At 45.2% G+C, this 26956-nt stretch overlaps 1 protein-coding gene across 1 annotated transcript in view; it reads left to right on the top strand.

Moving 5' to 3' along the window:
- Positions 1-6340: 6340 nt before the first annotated feature.
- Positions 6341-26956, top strand: part of ENDOD1 (endonuclease domain containing 1) — a 32166-nt gene continuing 11550 nt past the window's right edge. Inside the window, exon 1 of the mRNA XM_004584994.4 lies at positions 6341-6766. Coding sequence (XP_004585051.2) covers positions 6467-6766 — 300 coding nt within the window. The 5' untranslated portion in view covers positions 6341-6466. The remainder of the gene's footprint in view (positions 6767-26956) is intronic.

Here is a 26956-nt window from a genome sequence, read left to right as displayed (position 1 = left end):
ACAGAATTGTATGATAAATTTCAAAAATAAAATTAAAAAAAAAAACCTAAACATTCTACGCTCCCAATGTGACTTATTTAAGTATTTGAAGGGAAATATGTCATTAGCAAGAAGCAATATGCCAATGATGTTTCTTTCATTCCTTTTTTCTGATGTACTAGCATAGCATTCACTCATCTGTATGACTAACACATGAACAAATCCTTTTGTGGGCTAAAAGCTGGGCTGAATTAAGGTGTGGAGTTGCTCATGTGGCTAGTCTCCAAAGGCCACTAAAGTATCATTGGAAATGTGATGATTTTGTTTCAAAATCTATAGTGCCCATCAGAAAGTTCATGTAAGATGAAATTATCAATTCTGGGTGTAACATTTTTTCTGTTCATCATTTTTTATAATAAATGTTTTTGATCGATCTTTTGGATAAACCTCATATGCATGAATTCCAGTTTGTTTCTACAACAAACTTACCTTTTAATTCTATTTACTTGAGCTATTTGCAGTTCCCTTTTTTATTTATGCGATCTCTTCTTAGGAGGACTGAGGTAAATGACTTAAAGCAGTGTGATTAGGCCCTTTGCAGAAGCCTAAGAGACTAAGCATACAGTTAACAGTGGGGTTTTTGTTTCGCTTTGTGGTTTATGCATTGTTGGGGGCCACAGCCAGTTTGTTAAACCCTGCACTTGGAAATCCTACTTTTCTGCTATTCTCTTTGACTTCTCAGTTTCTCCAATAAAGATCTAGTTAAAGAATATTGGTCTAAAGAGACATCAAATAACTGACCTGTTTGGGGTACTGTGTCTCAATAAATCTCCATCTTTCTGAGATGTTGGCCAGGACAAAGAGACAGTTATCAGAATTCTTTAAACTTCAACAAAGATCTCAGGAATAAAGTCTAAGGCAGGGACAATCATGTCATTGTTTGCCATTGTTATATTGCACAGCTGTTTAAAAATCTATATTGATCTGCTCTGATGAGGTTAGAGAATGATATCTATTTTATGCTTATCTGTCAAGTACTGACATAGTGCTTTCTATGTTGTAGGCACTTTTCTCAGCTCCTTGTAGGCTAAATTCCATCTCATCTAAGATCTCACCAATCATAAGATGCACTACTATTTTAGGTACCATTGAGACAACTGAGCTTTGTCACATTGTCAGCTGTAAAATATATCTCAATATTAAATTTGCTAAGGCAGAAGCATGTGTCACAGACTAGACAATATATCGTGAAATACATCAATGCATTTAATGTTTAATACTAGCAGTTAAGATTTTATCCTTTGCCTTATTTTATAATGGAGAACACTAGCACAAGAGTAGTTAAACTGGGGCTGGTACCATAGTGTAGCTGGTAAACCCTCTACCTATGGCACTGGCATCCCACATGGGCATGGGTTTGAGTCCTGACTGCTCTACACTCATTCTAACTCCCTGCTAATACATCTGGGAAACCAGTAGAAGAAGACCCGAGTGTTTGAGTCTATGCACTCGCATGAAAGATCTAGAAGAAGCTTCTGACTCCTGGTTTCACACTAGTGTAGCTCCAGCTATTGTAGCCATGTGGGGAGTGAAACAGCAGATTCTCTCTCCAATTCAATCTACCAAGTAAGTAAAGAAGTTTTGGGGGGGGGGGCGGGGGAGAAAGAAGCAAAACAACTGGCCTAAAAACATGGCCAGGGGCAAACCTGGTAGATCTAGTTCTAGATTGCATACTTTTAACCAAATAAAAGTTACAGTAAAATTATTTCAGATATTTGGCTGCATGAGGGATGAAATTTTATCTTGTTTGGAGTTACCCCCAAGCATTTGGGAAAATATTCAAGAGACAATGGAACATCACAGAAGTGCTCACTAGTTCTATAGAGTGGGTGACATTTTGTGTGGACCACTGGGGAAGAGAGGAAAGTGTGTGTGTGTGTGTGTGTGCGTGTGTGTGTGTGGTGTGTGTTCACATAAACAGTGCTTCCATGAAATCTAAAATTCCCTGATAATACTTTTAGGCCCTTGCCACCCACAAGGGAGACCCAGGTGGAGTCTCAGGCTCTCAGCTTTGACCTGGCCTAGCCCCAGCTGTTAGAGTCATTTGAGAGTGAACCATCAGAGTGCAAGACCCCTCTCTTCCTTTCCTGCCCTATCACTCTGCTATTCAAATAAACAGAACTTTTTTTATAAAAAGTTTACAATTCCCATCATTAATAGATGATCTATTTTATTTATTTGAAAGTCAGAGTGACAGAGAGAGAGAGAGAGGGAAAGAAAGCAAAAGAGAGAGAGAGAGAGAGAGAGAGAGAGAGAAAGAGAGAGAGAGAAATTCCAAGCCCAAATGGCCACAGGGGTTGGGGCTAGAGGAGCCTGAAGCCTGGAGCCAGAGACTCCATTCAGGTCTTCAAGTTCCCAGGCCATTCTCAGCTGCTTTCCTAGATGAATTGGCTGGAATTTTTTTAACTGGAAAGTCAGATATACAGAAAGGAGAAGAGACAGAGGGGAAGATCTTCTGTCCATTGATTAACTTCCCAAGCAGCCACAACAACTGGAACTGCACCAATATGAAGCCAGAAGCCCAGAGCCTCCTCCGGGCTTCCCATGTGGGTACAGGGTCCCAAGGTCTTGGGCTGTCCCCAACTGCTTTCCCAGGTCACAAGCATGAAGACGGATGGGCAGCAGGGCCGCTGGGATTAGAACCGGCATCCATATGGGATCCCGGCGCATTCACGGCAACGGCGTTAGCCGCTAGGCTATTGTGCTGGGTCCTGGGATTCCTTTTTAGGAAGAAGTACAGAGGACTTGTTTGATTTCCTTTTTTTTTTTTTAAATCATTTTAGTTAAAAGAGTTACAGAGACCGAGAGAGAGAGAAAGAGAGGGAGAGAGAAAGAGAGCAGAGACTCAGAGAGAGTTTTTCCATTTGTTGGTTCATTCCCCAAATGGCTGCAAAGGCCAGAGCTGAGCTGGTCTAAAGATATGAGGTAGTAGCTTTTTTCCAGTTCTCCCATTTGAGTACAGGGATATAAACATGTAGGCCATCCTCTACTGCTTTCCCAGGCCATTAGCAGGGACTTGGATTGGAAGTGGCACAGACGGGACTTGAGCTGTAGCCCATGTGGGTGCCACAGTTGGAGGCTTAGCTTGCTATACCACAGTGCTGGTCTCAGAGGTATTTTTAAAATTATTTTTATTTTTTATGATTTTTACATAGTTGATTAAGGTGATAATGGCCAAGGGCTACAAGAAAGGTGGGTGAGATCATCATTTCCACATTCTCCTTTTCCTTCCTGTATCTGGGGGTAGGAGGGAAATAATGGAAGAAGCCACACCCAGCCTCCTAACCCCCTCCATATCCTGGTATGGAGGTCAGTCAACCAATACCACCCAGGGTCCCCAAAGTGGGGCATGTTCTGAGAGTCCAGCTCAAGAGGTTTAGATAATTCAGCAGTTCTGAATTGCTGCTGATCTCACCACTCCAAGCACAATGAAATCTCTCCAGAATCCACTGGCTGTTATAGTCCACCTTAGAGTCTCCGTTTGCCCAGATATTCAGTGCCAACACTTGGCTGGGGTAGTTGATTAGTTTGTTCTGTCCTCCATCCTCTGTTGTGATACTGTGTGTCCTCTGCAGACTCCAATGTACTGCCATATCCTCCTTGTGCACCCAGATATGCCATCCACTGCTTCATCTAAGCCACTGAGGAGGCCAAACTCTGACATATGTACTCCATGGTCAGACCATGGAACCTGCAATTCTCTCCATGATTGGGGTCTGAGACCAGCAATTCAGCAGGGGAATCCTCAAAGAAACTTCATTTGAGGTGATCCCAGATCTGACTCTTGTGTGTGCTTGTCAATACGGGGTCCAGCACAGTCCATTGCCCCATCAGCTTATGCATATGCCAGTGGCTGCAATCACTGAGTCAGTTCTGCCTCCATCCCCATCTTTAGACAAATCAACAGTGTTGCACCCAGCATGATCCTGCCCACCACACACTCGACCTTCATGCATAAAGAGTGGGAGCTGCAGCCTAGTCGGAGCCCCTGCCCTGGTTTCTGTGCTTGCCAGTATGTACAACAGACGGGTTCAGCCTGTCCCATACCCCATTCAGCTCTCATACATGTCAATGGGCCTTGAAGCCTAGTTCAACTCAACTAGCCTCACTATCCAGCCCACACATGTGCTGATGGGTACCTCTCTCTGTCTAGCCATGCCTGCCCCAGTCCTGGTTCTCATATTCACTAGTCGAAGTGGCTACAGAGGGAGGCTTCCACTGTTTCCCTACTGGACCCAACCCCACTCCCAGATCCTGCACTCTCCAGGTAGTTCTGGACTGTGTTACCCACCCTTGACAGGGTTAGACCCCTGTGTCAGCATCTGCCAGCTGATAATTGTGGCAAAGTGCAACCAATCCATCCCAGTCTGACTTCTGCATGTATCAGTAGGAACAGTCAACCCAGCCTGACTTCCCTCTGACCCAGCTCACATGAGCCCAACAGGTGATGTAGCCCTGACCGGCCTGGACTGCCTTCATTCTAACTCTCACGCTCACCAGTGGGAGTGGTGTCCAGCAGGGGAGCCACATGTAGTCCCCCTACTGGCTTTGCCCCCTACCCCCTCCAAGGTCTCACGTGTGCTGGCTGGGTGCTGCGGCCCTCTCTAGCATGGTCTGCCTCACCTCAGCATTTGCCAGTGGGTGCTGCAGTCTGGCCAGGCACAGCCCACTCCCAATTGCAGCTGATGCTGGTGAGGGCTACAGCCTAACACAGCCCCGCTGGCCTCCAGTCCTGACCCCCGTGTGAACTGGCATGTGTTGCGACCCAACCTGGCAAGTGTCACCACCTGGTAGTGTCACCACTGCTGAAAGATCAAAATCCTCAGGCCCGGCATGGTAGCCTATTTGCTGAAGTCTTTGCCTTGAGCGCACCAGGACCCCATAGGGGTGCTGGTTCTAATCCTAGCAGCCCTGCTTCCCATCCATCTTCCTGTTTGTGGCCTGGGAAAGCAGTGGAGGACAGCCCATGACCTTGGGACCCTGCACCCATGTGGGAGGCTCGGAGGAGGCTCTGGGCTCCTGACTTTCGATCGGCTCAGCTTTGGCAGTTGCAGCCACTTGGGGAGTGAATCAACAGACAGAAGATCTTGCTCTCTGTCTCTCCTCCTGTCTGTATATCTGACTTTCCAATAAAAATACAACAAAATAAATAATAAAAACAGATCAAAATCCTCAATATTATCTGTACCATGCTTTCCAAGATACAAGTCATGAGCCAGTGGTGGGTTACAGATACAAGTTATAGGGCTTCATCAGTTCTTTTTTTTTTTTTTTTTAAGATGGAAGAAAGTAGACCATAAGTGGGAGATGGCAAGGCCAATTGTAGGCCTAAGTGTTATCGCATGAAACAGGATTCTCATTATGGGTCTTGTCCAAAAACATTTGAAGATCCCTGGGTGTAGGTCCCTGGGTGATGGGATTCCTGCTTCCTCCTTCCCTTTCTCATAACTTCCTCCCCTTCCCTAGCTGCCCGCTGTTGGGTCACAGCAGAAGCCTCCCTTAAATTCCTCTGGCAGATCTCTTTCCATTCTATGGGGAAGAATCCATAGTAAGTTCTCCCTTAACTGCCACTGCTGGAGGGAAGCCTTCCCAGCCCCGCTGGGGCCAAATTCTCACAGCAGTGTAGAGGACTGTGTTTAATTACTCCTGTAATTGTGTGCTTCTTTGGTTCAGAGTGGGCTGTTGCTGTTGACCTGTCATAACCTAGCACGGGCCCGGGCTGGCTCGTGAGCATTCACAGAGTACTGTAGACAGAAGTCCCCTCACCTATCTACCAGTGATGGTAGTTGGTTTCTCTTTCTGAGTGTTAGTTTTGCTTCTAATCCTTTGCACCAAGCAGACACACAGCAGGGCTAATTCAGGAACTTCCGTTAAAGGAATTTCCTAACTTAGATCTCAGGGCTTCTGATTAGCTTAAAATCAAACAAACAAACAACAGCTTTCATAAGAGGTTAGCAACAAAGCATCATGAGGTACCCTTTAACGCGGTCCCTGCGCATCCCTGAGGGTTTCTGAGGCGCGCTAGACCAGGAAACTTGGCGCCGAGCCCCTGCGACCGTCCCCTCCCAGTCACTCCGACTAACCCAGTGGGGCTCGGGGCCGTCATTCTTTGCGGGGCGCGTCCTCGGGGCGGCGGAGAGCAAGGGCGCGACGGCAGGTGACCTGCGCCTCCAGGGTCGAGGCGGCCGCATCGTGCAGCCCGGGTCTCGGGCCTCTGCAGCCATCTTCAGCCGGGGAGGAAGGGCGGGAGAGGCGCGGCCTCGGGGCGCGGACCGCCCCCGCCGCCAGGGCCGCCCCGCCCGGCTGGCCGGGCGCCGCGCCTGGGTTCCGACTTCCCCTCGCGGCCGCGCCGGGCTGCATCGCGCGCTCCCCGCCCAGCCCGTTCAACCCGCGCCGCGGCCGCCCCGCCGCGCTCGCAGAGGCCGCCATGGGCCCAGCGCGCTGGCTGCCTCTGGGCAGCCTCCTCGCCCTGGCCGGGCTCCTGGAAGGCCGGCTCGTGGGCCAGGACCAAGGTGGCTTTGGCGAATGTGACAAGTTCTTCTACGCCGCGACCCCGCCCGCGGGGCTGGCGGCCGAGTCCCACGTGAAGATCTGTCAGCGCGCGGGGGGCGCCGAGCGCTTCGCCACCCTGTACAGCCCCCGGGACCGCATCCCCGTGTACTCGGCGTTCCGCGCCGCCCGTCCGGCACAGGGTGGCGCCGAGCCCGGCTGGCTGCTGGAGCCGCAGGTAAGTGAGGTGGTGGCCCCCGAGCCTGGCTGCAAGCGCTCGCCGGGCCCCTGGGGTCGCCTCAGAGAAATACTGGGGAAAGCCAGTCTCCCACGCCTTGGGTGCCCTGGGACGCACGCCGCCGCGCCCCGGGAGCTGCAGTCTGCCTCACAGCCTGCCCAAGCTGCGGGAAGAGCTTGGCAACCTGTAAGCCTTTCCTAAGCCGCTGGGGAGGGAGGTGCCCCAGGATGGCGTTCTCCCTCCTTTGGGCGCAGACAGCCGCAGTGTCTCATTCGTTTCCTGAGTAGTGAGGAGCGTGAAAGAGACTCAGAGACCATTGAGATCCGCGGGAAACTCGGGCTGGGCGTCCATAGGCCTGGGTAGACACGTCACTGTCATAATGAGTTGGGGGTAAGCAGGTGGACGTTTTGTCTACTACAGAAGAGGAGGAGGTCGAGGTTGCTGATGGGGGCGCATGGGGCGAAGACACTCGCAGAAGAGCGCCCAATTACTGGGATGGGGTAGGTCTTTTGGCTGGGAAGTCGATGTCCTTTCTGTTGGGGAAGGCTTCCCTTCTGCAGAGCTAAGCCGACTGTGGAAGTCCTTCCCTCTGCACATGGTGGCCAGTAATTGGTTGTGTAGTTGAGCTGAGCTAGAATAGAATAGTAAGGCATAGGTCTGGGAGAATGCAGTGGGCTAGTTGTTATGTGGTAGAGAAACATTGACTACCTTCCAGCAATGGAGAGTCAAACCAGTTTTTCTTGATGCTTCATATGGATATCTGTATTATCAGACCACTTGCCAATGCAATCACTTCTCATGGCGTTCTGTCCTGCTGGGTGATGCTGATCAAACACTCCTAAAGGAGGCCCTGCTGAGCCTGTAGCTCACCTCTGCTCAGCCAGGCCCTCTTCTACCTCCTGCCAGTTTGCTCGTAGCTGCCTGACGACTCTTGTTCCTGATGCCCATTGCTGACCAAGATCACACCAGACTGGCAGTTGGGTTTTCCTTCAGAGTTATGGCTGTGGTCACATTATAGTCCTTCTAGATCTGGGATCTTGGCTAGTTGTCCAGCAATGTGCACCATTTCTTTGCCTTGCCCACATCCATTACACGCTGTACCTGCTGTTGTCAGGATGGTTAGATCTGGCTCAGGAAGCTAACTGTAAATCAGGCACACTCAACCACATTTTAATCCGAAATTATGTTTCCCCTTGCAGTACACCCCAGCTCCTCATTTTATGCACGGTGATTATGAGCCTAGAGAAAGCAAATGACCTGGACCTCTCTCCTTAAGAACCACATGGGACGGCTTGAGGAGAAGGATGAAAGTGTGAGGAAGTCACAATGCATGTGAAACCAGTTCTAGTTAGCTTCCAAGCACATTCGGCAACTGCCTGCCCGATGCCAAAGATTTAGGACACAAAGAAAACTGAGTGTGGCTGCAGAATCCCAGGTCTGCCAATGGAGAGGTGTCCTAGCACCAGATCCATATTACACTGGGTAGGTTCAAATCCCAGAGCCCCCACTGACTTTGTAAACTAGGGCAGATTAGCCCAGAGATCATGGCATGGATTAGTTGTTAGGATTAAATGTGTCACTATTACAAAATTTTCAAGAGAGATGCCCGACACAGAAGTATAAGCTGTTGTGACATAAGCAAAACAAACAAAAAGGTCACAAACACAAAAAACCCAACTACAACCATAATGTAGTAAGTGTGCAAAAGTCCTATTAGATTTCATTTGCATTGGAAATGGTAGGGACGAACCTCTTGTCGGGATGATGTGTTTGCTGTGCCCAGAAGTAGAAGACAGAGTTGAGAAGGGAGATGGGAGGAGGGGGAGGAAGTGATTTCTAGCAGAGGGAACATCACCAGTGAGACATGCACAACAGATTCAGGGATGAGTGCATGGGCAGTGGTTGGGACAGGTAAATTAATATGACTAGATTATAGCTGACTAAGTGTGCAGAATAAAGGGCAGGGCAGTAATGGAAGGGAGGAACCAGTAGGAAGCAGTCATCGAGGAAGGCTTAGGGAGGCAGAGCCATTTGCTCAGTTACTGAAGGAGCTGTAAAGGAGCATCGCTTGGCAGAGAGGGGAAGTGGAGAAGTCAGGAAAGCAGTGGAGACCCCAGGTGGAGTACTGAGGGATGGGAGTGGGGAGGGAGAGGCAAATCATTTCAGATGGCTCTTGGAGAGAGAACTACGGCAGCTTTGAAAATCACGGAGGCCTCACCAAGCCTCTGCCTGGCCACTGGGCTGTGCATTGCAGGATGCTTTCCTCTGCATAATAGCTGAGCTCCCCACCCCGCCCCCTGTTTCAGGGAGCCGGGGATCCTTAGAAGCGAAGGCAGCTTTATGGGATGCGCACTGCAGCAGGCATGAGCCCTCCTCCCGCCTACCTCCAGAAACCTGCATCATGCTAATTCCTGCTGCAGAAGGATGCTCAGGGCTCAGTGCGTACTTCTGGCTGCTTCCAAACTGTTTGGGATGCTGAGTCACCTTGTGCCCACATCACGTTTTTGTTAGGCCACCATTACCTTACCAAGGGGGGTTGCAATGACGATGGAAGGAGGAGCAGGTGAACAAAGGTGTTCAGAACTTGTTTCCAACAATGACTCAGGCAGGGTTGCACCAAGGCTGGAATTTTAAAGCCCAAGACGGCACCTTTTGAGAACATCCTGTAATTTCCTTTTAAAAAAAGCTTCTAAACCTAAGATCACAGAAGCAGTCACTCTTAAAGCCTTCAAAGTGTCAATTGGCCAGTGCTTACAGGAGGAAGTTCAAACTAAAGAATGGCTCTTCAACGCCTGGCATCTGCTTCCAACTCCAGCCTTGTTTCTCATCTTGCCACACTCTCACATCAAAGCAAAACGATTATTTGAGAGGTAGAGGACCACACATTCACACAGAGCACAAGAGACAGAAAGAGAGAGAGAGGGAGAAAGGTCTCCCATGGGAGTTATAGGGACCCAACTACTTTCGCCATCACCAGCTGCCTTTCAGGTGCCCAATAACGGGGAGCTGGTGTCAGGAATGGAGCTGGATAGCATAGCCAGCTACTCCAAGGCTGGATATATGCATCTTAAACTGAGTCTCAACTGCCTGGCCAGGCATTCACCCACCACCTTCACATCTGATTCTCCAGCTGCCTAGAGTTCAGCTCATGACCTACAGTTTATCACGTTTGTTTCTGTGCTCATGTTGATTCTCTCCCTTGCACATGCCTTTTCTTCACTGCTCCTAATTGGTCCTTTCCTTCCTCCCCGCACTGTAAGACTCCTGAGGTTTCCCTTCATCTGGAAGGAATTCTCTCTCTTTTTACCTACCATCTTGTTTGTGATTACCTATACATCTATCTGTCTCCTCAAGCTGAGCCCTTGAGATTTGTATGTGGCATCCCATTTACCCTTATATTCCTAGAATCTAGCACACAGAAAGCATTTAGTAAGTGTCGGGGAAAATAACTTGATGTTAGGAGACTCAATGAGGAATCAGTGGTGACATATATTTTCCATGAGTTTTCTCGGTGGAGAGCTTCCTGTTTCAGAAACTTACTCATAATTGGCTGGCAGGTGCCGTTACAAGCATATTCCTTGTGCAGAGCAGGAAGCTTTCAAAGGCTGGCCCAGCAGTTCCAGCCCTGGAGTTTGGAACTATCCCAGATGATTTGGATCTCTTCCTCTGTCTTCTAACAGCAATTCAGTGTTGAACATAGCAGCCCGTGTCTGCCCACACTGGAGGAATTTACAAGAGACCTTCTGAGATACAGAATGAGAAATTTGAAAAGAAAGCAGGGAAAACAGAGGCCTGCTGTGAGGTTTTACATGCTTCAAGTTGTTCATGGAGAGAGGAGAGAAAGAGATAGGAAGTCATCTCCATCTGGCATGATGAGATAGTCTGGGCCTCTCCAGTCAAGACTTACAGGAACCTCAATGCTCAGTGCAGAGAGTGTCAAACCTTCTAGTCTCTCCATTCCTTACATTTAAGGACAGTATGTTTAAAGATCTTTTTTATTGGAAAGGCAAATTTATAGAGAGAAGGAGAGATAAAGATCTTCCATCCACTGGTTCACTCTCCAAATGGCTTCAGCGGCCAGAGCTGAAGCCAGGAGCCAGGAGCCAGGAGCTTCTTCCAGGTCTCCTATGTGGGTGCAGGGTCCCCAGGCTTTGGGCCATCCTCCTCTGCTTTCCCAGGCCACAAGCAGGGAGCTGGATGGAAAGTGGAGGAGCTGTGACATGAACTGGCATCCATAGGGGATCCCAATGCTTGCAAGGGAAGGATTAGCCAATTGTGTCATCGTGCGAGGCTGGAAAGAGTTTTTAGATTAGTACCCATGAGGCGTTTACAAAAGACATTGCCAGTTCATGCCAGAAGTAAACATTTAGGACCCTGTCACATTATAAACATGAATAGCTGTGTGCATGTACTTAATCTTCTACAGAAATGGTGAATATGTAATGATGGTGTACATTTATTTAATCTTACAAAAGTACTGTGAGGTAGATGTTATTCTCTGTAAAAGGAGTGCAGCAAGCAAGGCAACTCCTACTCTTATTTCCTTGTCCAGAGCAGAGGCCCTGCTATTCACAAGGAATACGACCTGAAGTTCTTGTTGTCTATTTTTCTTGTTTATTCATAGTATAAATAAGTAAGGAGAGTGGCTGTGACACAGTAAATAACACGTGTAAGCATTTAGCATAGTACTTGGAAAAATGTTAAATTCGTAGCAGATATTAACAAGTGGACTTCATTAAGGTCTTCCTCTAATAATAATGAGAGGCATACACAAATGGAATGTTGGATTATGTGGGTAACTCCTACAGTTCTGCAAATCTAGAATATGAAACATTTTGAATATCTTCTCAAATGCTTGAACTATGTTCCACTTTTATATCAGTGCCAACAAAATGCGTGTTGGAAGATTGAATGAATAGAGCACTAAATGAATGGGTAGATGGATGGAATTAATTGATTTAAAAAAAAAATCGAACAGGTACCAGAGATACCTCCACCCTTTTTGCCCTGAACAACCAGCAGGTGTGTGTCACAGTGAGCAATGCCATTCCAATCTATTATGCTGAGCCTGGCAAGCACCTGGCTCAGAAGGATGGTTCCAGAGTCGCTCACAATTTATTTCTGACTGTGGTCCAGGCCAGACATGCTGCCCTTCATTGCTTTATTCTCCTTTCCTGCTTCTTTCTTCATCTTTGAACTCAGTGTTTCCACTTGTTTCACAGGAGCAAGTAAGGATATTGACCTGTATTTGTACAATGTTTCAGGCACATTTTGCCCTGAAACAGTTCACTCTCCGTACTGTACTTTCAATTCAAACAAATTTGGACAGTACAGAAAGGGAACTATCATGTATTGATCTCTCTGTGTTAAGATCTCCACAATCTAACTCATTCATCTATATCACAAGTGTAGGCATTATGACCCATGCTTGTAGTTTAGGAAACAGTGATTGGGTAATTTACCGAAGGTCACACAAGCTGGAGCTGACGCCTGCCCAATCCAAGCTCTCAGCTCTCCTTCTATTCTGTCGTGCTAGTTTCCAATTCAAGTGTCAGTGTTTTCTACCCAGAATCCAAACTCACTGCATTGTTTGTATTTCTTTCAGTGAATTAATCCAGTTCTCTGAATGCTTAATGATTTTTGTAATAGACCATTCTGAAAATCCCAGTGTCAGACTGCTGCTGTCAGCTCAACTACTAACTCAGAGTGACGGGCTAGAACTTTTTCTGTGGGAAATGAAGATTTTAGTCTCTGGGAATCAAATTTCTCTTCCTTTTAAACTGTCAGCTCTGAAAACAAAAATATGAGGAAGCAAATCCTCCCACTGCTGGTATTTCTTGCTTTCCGTAGTCTTGTTTTGCTCCTAGAATTAATGTTCATCCAAGAATGTTGCTCCTCTCTCGCTGAAGATGCATGTCATTCTCCTGAGTGGTTACTTACCCCTTTAGTTCTTTTGAATTTGACTTCCATCATAGCATTAATTTGTTGCCTGCTGATCTATCTGTTTAGTCCTTGAAAGGAAGGAGAAAGAAAAAAGAAACTGATTCATTGGCTGGACTAAAAATAGAGACTCCATTTGGTATTCTAGTCATATTTTTATTGACCCAGTGCCTGACAGAAGTGTGGCTCAATTGAAAGGCATCAAGCTGAGAGCATTTTATATTTTTTTAAATCAAAGCTGAAGATACAAGTAGGCTTCATTTTGTAAATAAACATGGACAAAATTATTTTTAAAGATATAGATTAGATTTCCAGTTGACTTATACCTTAACTTTAGGGAAGATTGATCTAGAATCTTGGCAGATCTTTAATTTGACATCTGATGCTTTAACAGAGCTTTGTGTCCTCTGTTAATTAGTACATTTATTTATTTAACAGATATTAAACATCCATTATATATAAGGCATTCTTCTGAAACAGAGCAGTAAGTCCAACAGATGAAAATATCTGCTACCATTTGGTTTAATATCTGACAGATGGTATAGATGATAAACTAAATAAATAAAAGGCATAGCATAGTAAGTAACAGTAAGTATTAAAGAGAAAAACGAAGTGATACCAAGTCAGAAAAGGTGAAGTTTAAGAAGGGTTTTTAGGGGTGAGTGTTCAGTGATTAAGATGCCTGTTAGGATTTCTGTGTCTCAATTAGAGTACTGACACTTGGGATTCATACCTAGCTTTAGTTCCTAGCTCCAGATTTCTGTCAATGTATACCATGGGAGGTAGTAGCCATGGTTCGAGTAACTGAGTACCTGCCAACCAGATCGAATACCCTGCACTGAGTTTCTGGAAGCCCACTTTAACCCCTGCTAGCAAAAGCCAGTGGGGCAATTGAGGAAGGAACCAGCAGATGGCCCCTCTCTCTATCTTTCTCTTTTCCACCTTCTACCTATCAAGTAAATAAAATTTTTAAAGTGCTTCCAAGGAATACATCACCAAAAAGATGACTTTTGGGTTAATATGGCATAGGCGTGTCAAGGGAGAATGTTCCAGGTGAAGGGAATAAGAAGTACAAAAACCCTGGATCATGCGTGCTTTCTGTATTTGAGAAATTAGTGTGATAGAGAAGGATAAATAAGAGTATAGGAAATGAAATAAAATGGGAATAGAATGAAGATATTTGGAGTCCTTCTGGATTACTTCTAAGAATTTGGTTTTTGGGCCCAGCGTGGTAGCCTAGTGGCTAAGGTCCTTGTCTTGCATGGGCCAGGATCCCATGTGGGCACTGGTTCATGTCCTGGATGCTCCACTTTCCATCCAGCTTCCTGCTTGTAGCCTGGGAAAGCAGTAGAGGGTGGCCCAAAGTCTTGGGACGCTGCACCTGCATGACAGACCCAGAAGAGGCTCTTGTCTCCTGGCTTCAGAACAGCTAGGCTCAGACTGTTGTGGCCACTTAGGGAGTGAACCAGCAGATGGCAGATCTTTTGGTCTCTCCTTCTTGCTGTAAATCTGATGTTCCAACAAAAATAAATAAATAAATAAATTGGTTTTTTACTGTTTGGAAGATTTTGATCTGATTTGAATTGCATTTTTAAAGGTTATTTATTTATTTATTTATTTATTTATTTATTTATTTATTTTCAGAAAGGCAGATTTACAGAGAGAAGGAGAGAGAAAGATTTCTGTCCACTGATTCACTCCCCAGATGGTTACAATGGCTAGAGCTGAGCTGACCTGAAATCAGAAGCCAGGAGCTTTTTCTGGGTTTCTCACGCGGGTTCAGAGTCCCAAACTTTTGGATGGGAGTGGAGCAGCTGAGACACGAATCAGCACCCGTACGCTGTGCTTGCATATCCCAGTGCTTGCAAAGTAATGATTTATCCACTGAACTATTGCATTGGGCCCCTGAATTGCATTTTAATAGAATCATTTTGGCTGCTGCAGTGTGGATAGACTTGTAAGGTCAAAGAAAGAAGGAGAGAGAGAAACCAGTTATGACATTTCAAACATTTGACAAGAGAAAGTGGTGGTTTAGATCAAGATGGTGGCATTGTGTGTGGCAAGGGATAATAGTGTTGTTCTGAAGGAATTTTGAACCAGGAGTCTTAGGATGAGAGGAAAAAGAGTCACAGACAACTCCAAGAACTTGGGCCTGAATAACCGGAAGAATTAAGTTACCATGTGTGAAGTGGAAATGCAAGCTCTCTTTTGCTCATAGGCGTAAGAATACAGTTGCCATCCACAGCAGATTGTTCTGTGAGTATACAATTTTAGTTATGCTGGATGAGTTAGTTCCAGATATCTGCTATAGAATATAATGGCTAGAGTTGAAAATTTTGTATACTGTAAGGCTTATTAAGAGCGTACAGCTCATGTTCAACCTTCTTTCTGCATACCCAGAGAAATATAAGCACATACAAAAAGCACAAGGAAACTTTCGGGGTGGGGTGGAAGGTACTTTCACTAGTGCGATAGTGGTGGTTTCATGGTGTTGGCCTATGTCCAAAGCAATCAGGTTGTGTTTGTAAAATATATGCTATTATATCTTAGCAAAGCCACGGCAGTGGGGAGCGAAGGAGACGTTTGACATGTGAAGTGTGAGATGTGCTCAGGTGTCACTGCAGCTTCAGATACAGGTCTGAAATCCATCGAATGCTTTCTATGAAACACTTTCCAAGGATGTTTTTTCACCCATGCTACTACTTAATCCTCACAACAATCACAGGAACTGGATGCTGTGAGTATCCCTCTCAGTGCAGAAACTGAGGCATGGGGAGCTTAAATCACTATTCCATGTTCTTGCACTTGAGGGGAGTTTAGGTAAGAGATTGAACTTGACCAGCCTGACAGCAGAGCACACATGGGGCCTGTTTTGTTACCATAGGATTATTTACCAAAATTTCGTAGAGTGAGGCATGTTCTAACCCTGTAGCCACGAAATAGTGATTTCCCAGTGTTGCCTTTGTGCCTGCAGCAATTGAAGAGCTCACAGACTCAGTAAGTATTTAACTGGGCTGGAGGTGTGTCTGCCTTCTTGTGCAATCTTATTCTAATCCATCTTGAACATTTCCCATGGTGATTATATAAGCAGACATTTTACTTAAGGTAGCAGATGGTTTGAGGGAAATGGCTCATCTAAAAACTATGAATTCAGTTGATCAACAGGCATTGTGCTTGTTACAGATGAAAGTGTGGTGTGGGATCTTGCATATATGAGGGTATGGAGCTGCTGCTTCTGGAGAGGCTGTTAGGATGGGCACATGCATAGTCTAAGAATAACCCAGATCCTGACCAAATGTCAATTGCCCTCAGGGGCAAGAAGATTCACACAACACTCATTATCTCAGAGTTAACCTCTTAGCAGGGACAGAAGACCGACTCCGCTCTATCCAACAGCCCCAAATAATTCTAGAACCCCTTCTATACAGTCAGCTTAGCTCCCCAGCATGTAAAACAAGCTGGGCATATTACATTCTAAAAAGCAATAGCCTAGTAATGCAATGAATCCTACTGTGGGACCAGAAAAAGGACTTTGCTCCAACACTTTGCTTCCTTATGGGGACAGAAATATTTTTTCCTATCATCACCGTGAAGAAAACTGAAATTCTTCACTTGTGAAAGTTTTTACCTTTGTCTTTACATTCTGATTTCAATACAGCTTGGCAAGTGTGTTTGTGAGTTGCTAATGTTGGTTTCAGGAAATCTGCTGACCATTGTCTTAGTAATTATACCTAAGGAAGGGAATCCATCAAAGTCCAATTTGTAGATTGAATGGACTGGCATGTGATTGTGGGCCCAGCACGATAACCTAACGGTTAAAGTCCTTGCCTTGCACACGTTGGGATCCAAATGGGTACCAGTTCTAATCCTGGCAGCCCTGCTTCCCATCCAGCTCCCTACTTGTGGCCTGGGAAAGCAGTCGAGGATGGCCCACAACTTTGGGACCCTGTACCCACATGGGAGAACTAGAAGAGGCTCTTGGCTCCTGGCTTCAGAATGAAGATGGCCGTTGCGGCAGCTTCAGGAGTCAATCAACAGACAGAAGCTCTTGCTTTCTGTCTCTATATCTGACTTTCCAATGAAAAAATAAATCTTAAAAAAACCCCAAATATGTGGTTGCTGTCTATGTTTTCTGAGAGTAAACATCACTGTACTCTAAGGACACATAGAAGACTGGGGAAAGGAAAGCTAAGTTCATCAGCTGTAGAAAGTTCTCCCTCTTGAATGTCTGTGTTGTATCTGGAGCTGTAATACTTATCATAGCATCAGACACATCTCCACAGATGCAAGCTGTTTGGGATGATTGATACCTTGATTTTTGTTGTCTCAGTTGGGTGGACGTCACTGCTTCAGTCTTTACTATTTGAACTCTGAGGTCCCAGCTCTTATCATCTTTTATCGAAATCCTTGCACAACAGCTCCCTGCCTGGTTAACCCATTGCAGCTGGTCTCTTCTAATTCTGCTCTACTCTGAGCTAGAGAAAGCCTTGGAAATATGTCTGACTGTGTCTCCGTTGGCTTCTCTGAAAACACTTGGTCTTCCCCATTTCTGTTCAGATAAAGGTTCAGCTCTCTATCATTGTTTCCACAGCCCTGCATGGTCTGCCCCTCTCCCCTTTCCAGTCTTATCTGGTGTCTCACATTTTGTGAGGTCTTAGCTTGGACATTCTGACTGTTTTGTCTCTAAAGAATGTCTGTTGTCTAGCATTATAGTACTTGCTAGCTGTCTGTTTGTTTGTTTTCCATGATGTTCTTAACGAGAACAACTGCTTATAATACTCTATCTAGCAGCACTAAGCATTTCTTTGTGAGCTCGTTGCAATTACATGGTCATTTTGTGACTCACGGAGTGCCACCCAACTAAAAGTTGCATGCTGGCAGGGCCAGGGCTATTAAACTCACCATGAAATCCTCATTTTTTTTGGATAAAAATTTAAGGCTCTATGGGACATGTGATCTCTTTTGAAACGATTTAATTGTGTTGTTTTCACATACAAAAACAAAACAAACAAACCAAAAACCAAAAAAAAAAAAAAAAAACCCTAAATGAAAGAGAATGGTTGTGTTCCAGAGAAACCTTATTTATGAAAACAGTTGGTAGTAGTTAACTCCTGGTTTAATGCAATCCAGTGCATAGTATGTGACTAACAAATGTAGAGTGTCAAGGACTTAGCAAATAGTTTAGTTAAATAATGGAAGTGAAAATTTACAGTTGTGCAATAATGTTCCAGTTGTGGAATAGGAGCCCTAAATCTAGAAGTACAGACAGTTTACAACCAGTGTTTTCCTCGTGGTGGTAATGATGGTGATTGTTTACAATATTTAATTTTTTGTGATCATAAAAGTAACATATGCTAATGGAAAAAGTTTTGAGCATTTCAGAGCCATATGAAGAAAAGATACCACTCCTCACAGATTGCCGATCTTAATAGTTTGTGTATGTATGTACATATATGTAGCACTCCAGAAATTCCCATTGCATTAGGGACAGAAGTGCATGTACCATTTCATACCCTTTGTTCTAGTCAGCCAGCTTCAGTGCCCATTTGACCTCTGTGAAGCAACATCTAGAAAAACCCTTCAATCAACTGTCATTCCTGGAGTGGAAGAATATAGAGCCTCTCTTAGTGGATAACATTTGCACAAGAACATAATCTGGTCCTTTAAGCATTTTGATCTGGAAATAGAAGATCCGGGGACTTCAAATCAAATCTAGTCTACTTCATCCCTTCTTATTTCAAGAATATGATTTATCAGACCTTCTTGCTCCATCCCATGTTCCTGCTCAGAGGGACATTGGCCTTTCCACGAGGAGACAGAGACTCAGGAGTCACTGTTCTCGCTGAAGTCATAATGCCGTAAGTGGCAGAGCTGATCAGTGTCAACCTTTCCTGTCTTTCTGGCCTATCACTAGCCCTGCTGCCACACCGTCCATTTTAGGACGTTTAAGAAGAGTTACATTCTCAAAAACCAGAAGAAAGGGCCATTGAAGTAGAAATTATTTTTCCTAGAGCAGCCTTATCAACCTTAAGTGATAGTTGTTACAAAGAACTGCTTAAAAATTGTCTTTTTGTGCATAAGGAAAGAGGCAGTCAGCTTAAGCAGCTTGAGAGAGACCTGCATTGATAACTGTTTCCTGATAGTGAAAATTACAATATTATGGAAAACAGCTTAAGGGCTGCCAGGTCTTTTCTCACGATGTTTAAATGAGAAGCAAATATTGCCTATTAGTTTTGAAGAAGAGATATCTGCTATAATTGCAGTCTTGTATGTAGACAGGCTATGTAGGTTTTCCCATTTTCAGACAGGGTGAGTCGTAATTGAATTGGCAGTGGTGTTTTCTGTGCAGCTCTATGTGCAGGTAATACATTGATCGACCTAATTAATACTGGTGCATTACTGGGTACCACTTTGCTCCTCTGTCGCTTCCACATTCCAATGTCTCAGGCAAGTTGTTAAAGAGGAAACAAAGCAGTGTTTGGCACAGCAGAGAAGCTGCTGCTTAGGATGCTCACATCCCTTATTGGGGTGCCTGGTTCAAGTCTAGGCAAACTGCTTCCAGTCCAGCTTTCTGCTAATGCAAGTCCTTGGAGGCAGGAAGTGAAGGTTCCAGTATTTGGATCCCTGCCACACACAGGAAGCACCTAGATTGAGTTTCTGGCTCATGGCTTCAGTCTGGCCAAGCCTAGCTTAGCAGGCCTTAAGGAGAGTAAACTAATGAATGGGCTATCTCTCTTTCTCTTTCTGCCTGTTCCATTGCCTTTCAAATGAAATGAAAAATAATCTTAAAAACTTACTGAAGGGAAAGCATAGGATATGGGCAAGCACATGTGCCCGGGTGGGTGTTGCCTGTCAACTTAATCAACCATTTATGCAGCAAATGTGAACACAGCCAATCAAAAAACAAGTATTTATCACCAGTTTATTTTGTTCTCTGTCACTGAATTAGGTTTTAATAAGAATGAAATTGCAGGTAGCTTTAGTAGCAGAAAGTCACACTGATTGTCTGATCACGTTTGTTCATTCATTTATTCATTCCTAGTTAGCAACTCTGGCTTCAGCATTGCAAAGATTTAATAATAGGCATTCAGCTACTGGCTTGATACTTCAATCAGAATTATCATCACTATCAACACCAAACCGTTTATTGAGGGGCTGAGTGTTGTGACGCAGCAAATTACACTGCCCTTTGTGGCACTAACACCTCGTATCAGAATGACAGTTTGAGCCTTGGCTGTTCTGCTTCCAATCCAGCCCCTTGCTAATTGTCTGGAAAAGCAGTGGAAGATGATCCATGTACTTGGGCCCTGCCATGCTCGTGTGGAGAACCTTGCTGGAGTTTCTGACTCCTGGTTTCAGCCTGGGCCAGGCCTGTCTGTTGCAATCAACCTTGCTGGAGTTTCTGACTCCTGGCTTCAGCCTGGGCCAGGCCTGTCTGTTGCAATCAGTTAGCAATTGAACCAGAAAATGGATGTTATTTCTGTCAGTCTCTCCTTTCTCTGCCTTTAACAAATAGTAAAACAAACAAAAAAATTATTGAAATCTCATGGTTGACTAAAACAAGAAATAGGAGTCCAGGCTAAGCCCTGGAAAAGGCTCTCAGTTGTCTTATTACTTGATCAGGAAGGTAGATCATGATCAAGAAACGTTTTCCTTGAGTTCCTCTCACTGGGCACTTAGCCCCCAGGGGGCAAGGGATGGACATACAGAGTGACATATGGGTTTGTATAAGATGAAACTGGGTTGAATTCCACTAGCTCTGCCATTTACCAGCAGTGTAACCTTGACAATGTTACTGAATCTCATGGGGCTATATTTGTGGAATATGCTCACATGTTGCCCCTATTCTACAGGGCACTTTGGAAGATTCAGTAAGACAATGTGTGCAATAAGCTATCCGTATTGTGCCCAAGTACTCAATGTGTATGTGTTACACATGGTCACTTGGCACAGGACTGTGACATTGGAGACAGACCTGGGCACGTATGTAGGATTCAGGTAACAGAGAGGAGTGGTGGAGGCATCCCCAGCCAACAGTGACAGAAAGCATGGAAACATTTACATTTCAACCAGGAAACTCGTATATTTAGGGGATAGGAGTTGATCAGTTTGGGTTGAATGTAAGTTAAAAGAAGAAGTTGGAGGAATTGGGAGTGTGATAGGGCATGGAGCATGAAAATGCTGTTTTATCATTAAAGCAGGAAGTGATAGGATGCTATTGAAGGTGTTGGAGCAATGATGGGTCCAAAAGAATAAATGTAGGCATCTTACTCCTTGAATGAATAAGGCAAAAAAAATCCATATTTACTCATACTGATTAAAATAGTAGCTGACTTAATAAGTGGACGCTCCAATGGGCTGTACTATTTTCTTTACCTTGGCCTCTTCATCACAGCTCTAGCCATGTGTGGACAAAACTCACATAGTGAGATCATCATGTCAATAAGACAATCTCTGAGATGCTTTGAACACCTGCTTTTCAGGATGGGGTCCCTGGGACCCTTGCAATCAGCATCCTGGGCTGGGGGCAAAACTGCATACCACAAGCTTCACAAGCTTGTTGTGAGGCACAGAAACCAGCATTTTTAGGAAGCACCCAGGTACTTTGCCAAGAAAAAGAATTTTGAGAACTATTGACTTAAGGAGACATTGTAATTTCCTGTAGTTGTTGTCTTAATTCTTCAGTGACTAATGCATGAGAATCTGATCAAATGCAATACATTGGGTTCCAATTTAAATCACATTAAAATCACAAGGGGATTCAAAAACATCCTGATTCCTGGTCTAGAGAGTGGCTCTTTGCATTATTTATTATTATTATTATTATTATTAATTATTATTTATTATTCTGGCTCAATAGGTCTGGGTGAGGCCTTAGGAATATTGTTTTGTTTTAGTTTCCAGGTTGTTCTGATGTGCAGTTAGGCGCAAGACTGAACTCATAGAATGGAAAAATGAAGACTTCTCAATTTAGCAGACTTTCCTACACACAGTGAATGCTAAACATAATTACTCTGGAAGAGAAAGCCGAGTCCAGTGTGGAAAACAGTCTGAGTAATGAGGAAGGAAATTCTAGAAAATCAGGATGATGTAACCTGAGCAGGTGCTGCAGCCTGGAGAGGTCTTAGAGGAGTCAGCACATGCGCGGTGCCTTCTTAGGCTCCCAGAAGAGCTTCCAGTGGGAAACTCTGGGTGAGCAGGAACAGCCAGAGCCTCTTGAGAGTTGGTTGCCCTGGAGACCACTCCTTCACCTCGCCACAGGCTTTTTTTGCCTGTTCTTATTGGACACTTTTTTTTCATCCCCTCTTTTGTTAGTATTTTCTTAAGTTTTCAAGAAAAAAGCCAGGTCTGAAAGGAAAGTAGGCAGCTGTTCGAGTTTTCTTCTGCTCCACTCTCCTTTGCCTCAGACTCACCCAAGTCTTCAGCCGTGTGTCTTGGCATCCCTTGATCCCTGCCACACCCACAGGGTGTAGCACAGCACAGACCGGAGTTGAAGATACCTCCTCCCTCCGTCCCTCGCTGTGGCAGGAAGGTGTGTGAGTGGAGAGAGAGCTGGGAGGAAGGGTGATTCACCAGGAGGAAGGCGGGGAGGACTAGGAAGCCCCTCTAAGTGCCAAGGAGCTGGCCAGGAAATAGAATAAATAAAATAAGACACACAACTGCATTTCTCTATCCTAAAAAAGGAAAAAGAAAGCCAGGAACATCAGCATCCTTCTAATTCTTGTAGGCTGCTTCTATTCCCAGAGGAGAAAGAGTATTTTATGTTTGTGCCAAGCACAGAGGGGTTTTTTTTCTTACATGGGTGGGTTGGGAATTTTGTTTGTTTGTTCTCCGAGAGCTGAGAGAAAGGCTTCATGGTTTATTCCTCCTCAAATATCTTTAATGTGTTGCCAGGGTCCTACCAGGCTCCCCTTCTTTGCTTCACTGGATATTTTTCTTGGTAAATAGGTTCTCATAGGACTTAACCCAGGCCCCAGACCTAGATATTTCTCCTGTGTCTGACATACAAGAGATGTCAGTGCCTCATCCAGCTCTGATAAACTTATCTGATGTTCCGGTTGTCAGCTGAGCTCACGATTCCTTGTAAGAGGGGCCTCTCTAATGCAGCCAGTGATGGGCATCAGGGTGACCACATCTCTTCCATCGCAGGTACACTCATGTGCCTGAGTGAATGTCATGGTTCTCACAGCTGTAACAGACAGGACTACTACTGTTCAGCTTCTCGTTATATCGGAGCTCCCTAGGTGGTTTCCTGACCATGGGATCTTGTCAGAATCATCCTTTGCTTGTGCTGATCTAGTCTCAGCTTAAAATTCTCCAGAGGAAGGAAACTCCACCCCTCTGTGATGAATCATCATGAAGTTTAATGACCACGTTGACCATCTTTTGTTGTGTCCACCTCTTCCCCAGGGCAGGTCATGGTGCGGGCAGGAGGACAGCCAGGGCTCCATGGAGCTCCATCCTATAGGAAATCCTATAGGCATAAGAAGATTGTTGTGGAGTTCATTGGAATCTCCAGTGAGATCATTGTTTTAATAAATACCAGTCACTTCCTGTTACACAAAGATAACTAGAACGACACACAACTAGATAAACACAGATTCTCAGTACAATGCCAGGCTGTTCCTGGCTGTGTCTTTGGTGGTCATCTTGCCAAATTCAACCATGTACCTGTGACTCACGCTGCTGGGTGCTGCCTCCTCACAGAGCAGCTGCCCTCCATCAGCAGGGCTATGCTTGGCTCTATACCTGGGAGTTGCTTCTTCTGCCTTCCTTGTGACCCTTGTTCTGCTCTTCACCGGCACCATTTCCATTCAGTCTCTTCATATTAACAGTGCCATTTGCTATCACCTTGATCCTCTGCCCAACCAGGACTCTGAGGTCAGGAACCTGAGTCTGTTTTCAGCATCACACACCTCATACTTCCCACAGCACCTAGGCCTAGTCTTTCTTTCTCTGCTGTTCTGCCTGATCATAAGCAGCTGCCAGGAGCATAAGAAGCAAGAAAATCAAAAGCCTGCACTCTTCAGAGCTGGCCTTGCCCATTAATCCTAGCTAACTTCTTCTTTTTTTTTTTTAAGATTTATTTTTTTTTTTATTTTTATTACAAAGTCAGATATACTGAGAGGAGGAGAGATAGAGAGGAAGTGGAGCTGCCGGGATTAGAACCAGCGGCCATATAGGATCAAGGCGAGGACCTTAGCCACTAGGCCACACTGACAAGCCCAATCCTAGCTAACTTCTACAGGGCCTTCTTCTCAGCAACCTTTTTCTCTCTTTCTCTCTCTCTCATTTGCAATTTTGTAGGTCCAGGAACTTCAGGAGGCTGAATCTTTGTTATGACACAGGCAGACAAAAAGCACAAGAAATGACCCTTTTTATTTTTTTATAGAGAGAAGGAGAGAAGAGGGGAAGAGAAGAGAAAGAGCAAGAGTGAGAGTGAGAGCGTTTCCATGCACTGGTTCACTTCCCAAATGGCTGCAGTGGCTAGAGCTCGAGTAGATCTAAGCCAGGAGTTTCTTCCAGGTCTCCCGCAGGAGTGCTGGGGATCAAAGACTTGGGCCAACTTCCACTTCTTTTTGAGGTGCATTAGCAGGAAGCTGGATTGGAAGTGGAACAGCCAGGACACAAGCTGACACCCCTATGTGATGCCAATTTTGCTTTACTTGCTATGCTACCATGATTCTCGAAGAGAATTTAGTCTACAAAAATGCAAGAAGCAAATGTTTGCACTTCACTCTTTTTTTTAAAAAAATTATTTATTTTAATTGGAAAGTCATATTCACAGAGAGAAGGAGAAAGAGAAAGATCTTCTGTCTGCTGATTTACTCCCCAAATGACTGCAACGACCAGAGCTGAGCCAATTCAAAGTCAGGGGCCAGAAGCTTCTTCTGTATCTCCCACATGAGTGCAGAGTCCCAAAGCTTTAGGTCATCCTCTACTGCTTTCCCAAGCCACAAACAGGGACCTGGAAGAGGCATGAAGCAGCCAGGATATGAACTGATGTCCACATGGGAATCCCAGCACATGCAAAGCAAGGATTTAGTCACTAGGCTACCACACCAAGAGTGCAGCCCACTCTTAATCAGATGCATCTCCTCACTCTGAAAACTCTTCCCTCTTGCCTTTCAAACCACCTGCTTTATGTACGTGTGTGTGTGCACTCTTTACAAATCAAGCTTAGTAACAGATTGCGCGATTCCCTTCCTTTCCCACCCTCAGCACTCCATCGTTGTCACTCTCTGCAGAACCTCCTTGTGCTCATTTGCATTCTAGAATAGCTTTTCTTCCTCTGCCTTCTCTCAGAGCTGTTCCCATTCTTTTGCCTTATGGCCCAGTCCCCTGACTGACCTTGGAGGCCTCTGCTGGGACACTGACCTCTTCATTGTCTGGTCCTGTGGGATCCTCTGTTGCATCAAGACACTTGTGCACGTGTACTTCAAAAAGAATGTGGGAGAGTGGAATTAAAAGGTAAGCTCAGGGAGTGGGCAGTTAACTAGCAGTTAAATTGTCTTTGTTCCACACTGGAGTACCTGGGTTATGTTCCCGGTTCTGAGTTAGATTATGCTTCTCATTCCGGCTTCCCACCAATGCAGACTGCTGAGACAGCACTGACAACATAAGTCATCAGGTTTCTGCACCCACAGGGAAGACCTGGATTGGTTCCTGGCTCTCAGCTTCAGCCTGGCCCCACCCTGGCTGTATGGGTATTGGAGAGTAAAGCAGCAGGTGGGAACTCTGTGTCTCTGCCTCTCAAATAAAATCCAAAAGAAAAAAATTTAAAGATACATTTAAACTGATGCAAAAATACTTTGAAATCCATTCACAGGCTTTTCATAGTATGCTCTTTCTATGAACTTACTGAACATTTTTCAGACAGCTTTAACTCTGGGCAAGGAGTGAAGGGAGCTCCTTGTCCCTGCCATGTGTCTGAGCTATTGCAGAGCAAGTGCTTGTGAAGATGGGTGATTTTAGTTCCAGAGGAATTGAGCAAACCTTGGGAGGAAGGAGGACAAAGGACTGCAGAAGGCTGTGGATGAACTCCAGAGTACTAAGCCTGTGTTCCCTGAGGATCACTTTCAACAGCAACTCTTCCCTACCTGGCGACAAACTCCCCCTGGCAGGTCTATACCAGGAGATGCTGGCCCCTGAGGTTTGCATGGATTTTGCTGCCTGAGGTCGTGAAGGACTAGGCCCTGGTTGGAGGCTCTCTGCTCCTTCAGCCCATTGGTTTCTGATGGCGCTTGAGCTTGTAGAACTGGACCTAAATGCAGAGATTCCTAGTAACCCCACCTTCCCAATGCTCCCCTAACCCTGAGTGGGAAGATAGCCTTGGCTTATCCTTGTGAGCCTTTGTCCCTCAAGATAAAGTCCTGTTCATCTTCTCAATCAAGAGGCTAATGCTGCAGCCTCCTCTTGCCCATTTCCAGTCACTTGCACCAGCTGCCTTCCTTCCTGGACCCTCTATCATTACTGATCTCCAGTTATCAAAGACCTTGGCCCTTATCCCCAGCTTCCCTGTCATCTCTGCAACAGGTGGCACACACTGTTAATCGTGCTCTAGCTGATGCTTTCTTCTTCCTTGACTTTGCACGTGAGACTTGACAACGGGTGATGCTTATATTTCTGTCCGTTTTTCCCATTTGACTTCCCAGCTTCCCTCTGTCCCATCTCAGAGCACCCAGCAGGCTCCCAGCATTTGCTTTCTCATGCAGAAACTGGTGCAATTATTTGGAGCCTTGATTTTTTTCGAATATGTGTTGGGTGACTGAGTACCTTAGAGCTGAGTTTCTGTGTTCTCACACTTAATATCAATATGGTAATGATGCCTAACTTATAGGCTCATGTGACAAGTAAATGGGATGCAACAACCATATCCAAATTTTCGTCTTGTCACCTGCTCTTCTGGCCAGTTGACCCTGTGCTCACATTGATTCAGTCCTGTTTCCACAGGCTGCTTATTTCTGCTTCTCAATGTTTGTGTAGCATCTTACCAAGTCTTTTCTGACCTTTCTCTGTTACACTAAATCTGTCAGGGACTCATCCATCCTTCAAGTCCCACGTCATGTTTTATTCCCTTCAGGAAGTATTCTCTGACTACATTCCCTGTGCCCTTCCTTCCTTGGAAATTCCATTTATTTAGCAGTTGATATAAATAGCATTGTACTCTTTTTCCCCTCTCAATTTTCTTTTAACTTTTGTATGTATTTGTATTCTGTTTCCATAAATAGTGAGTTTCTTGATGTGAGA

Source organism: Ochotona princeps, chromosome 4, assembly GCF_030435755.1.
Source record: "Ochotona princeps isolate mOchPri1 chromosome 4, mOchPri1.hap1, whole genome shotgun sequence".
In the NCBI taxonomy this organism is placed as follows: Eukaryota; Metazoa; Chordata; class Mammalia; order Lagomorpha; family Ochotonidae; genus Ochotona; species Ochotona princeps.
The sequence above is the reverse complement of the archived record's forward strand: the minus strand, read 5'-3'. Positions and strand labels throughout refer to the sequence as shown.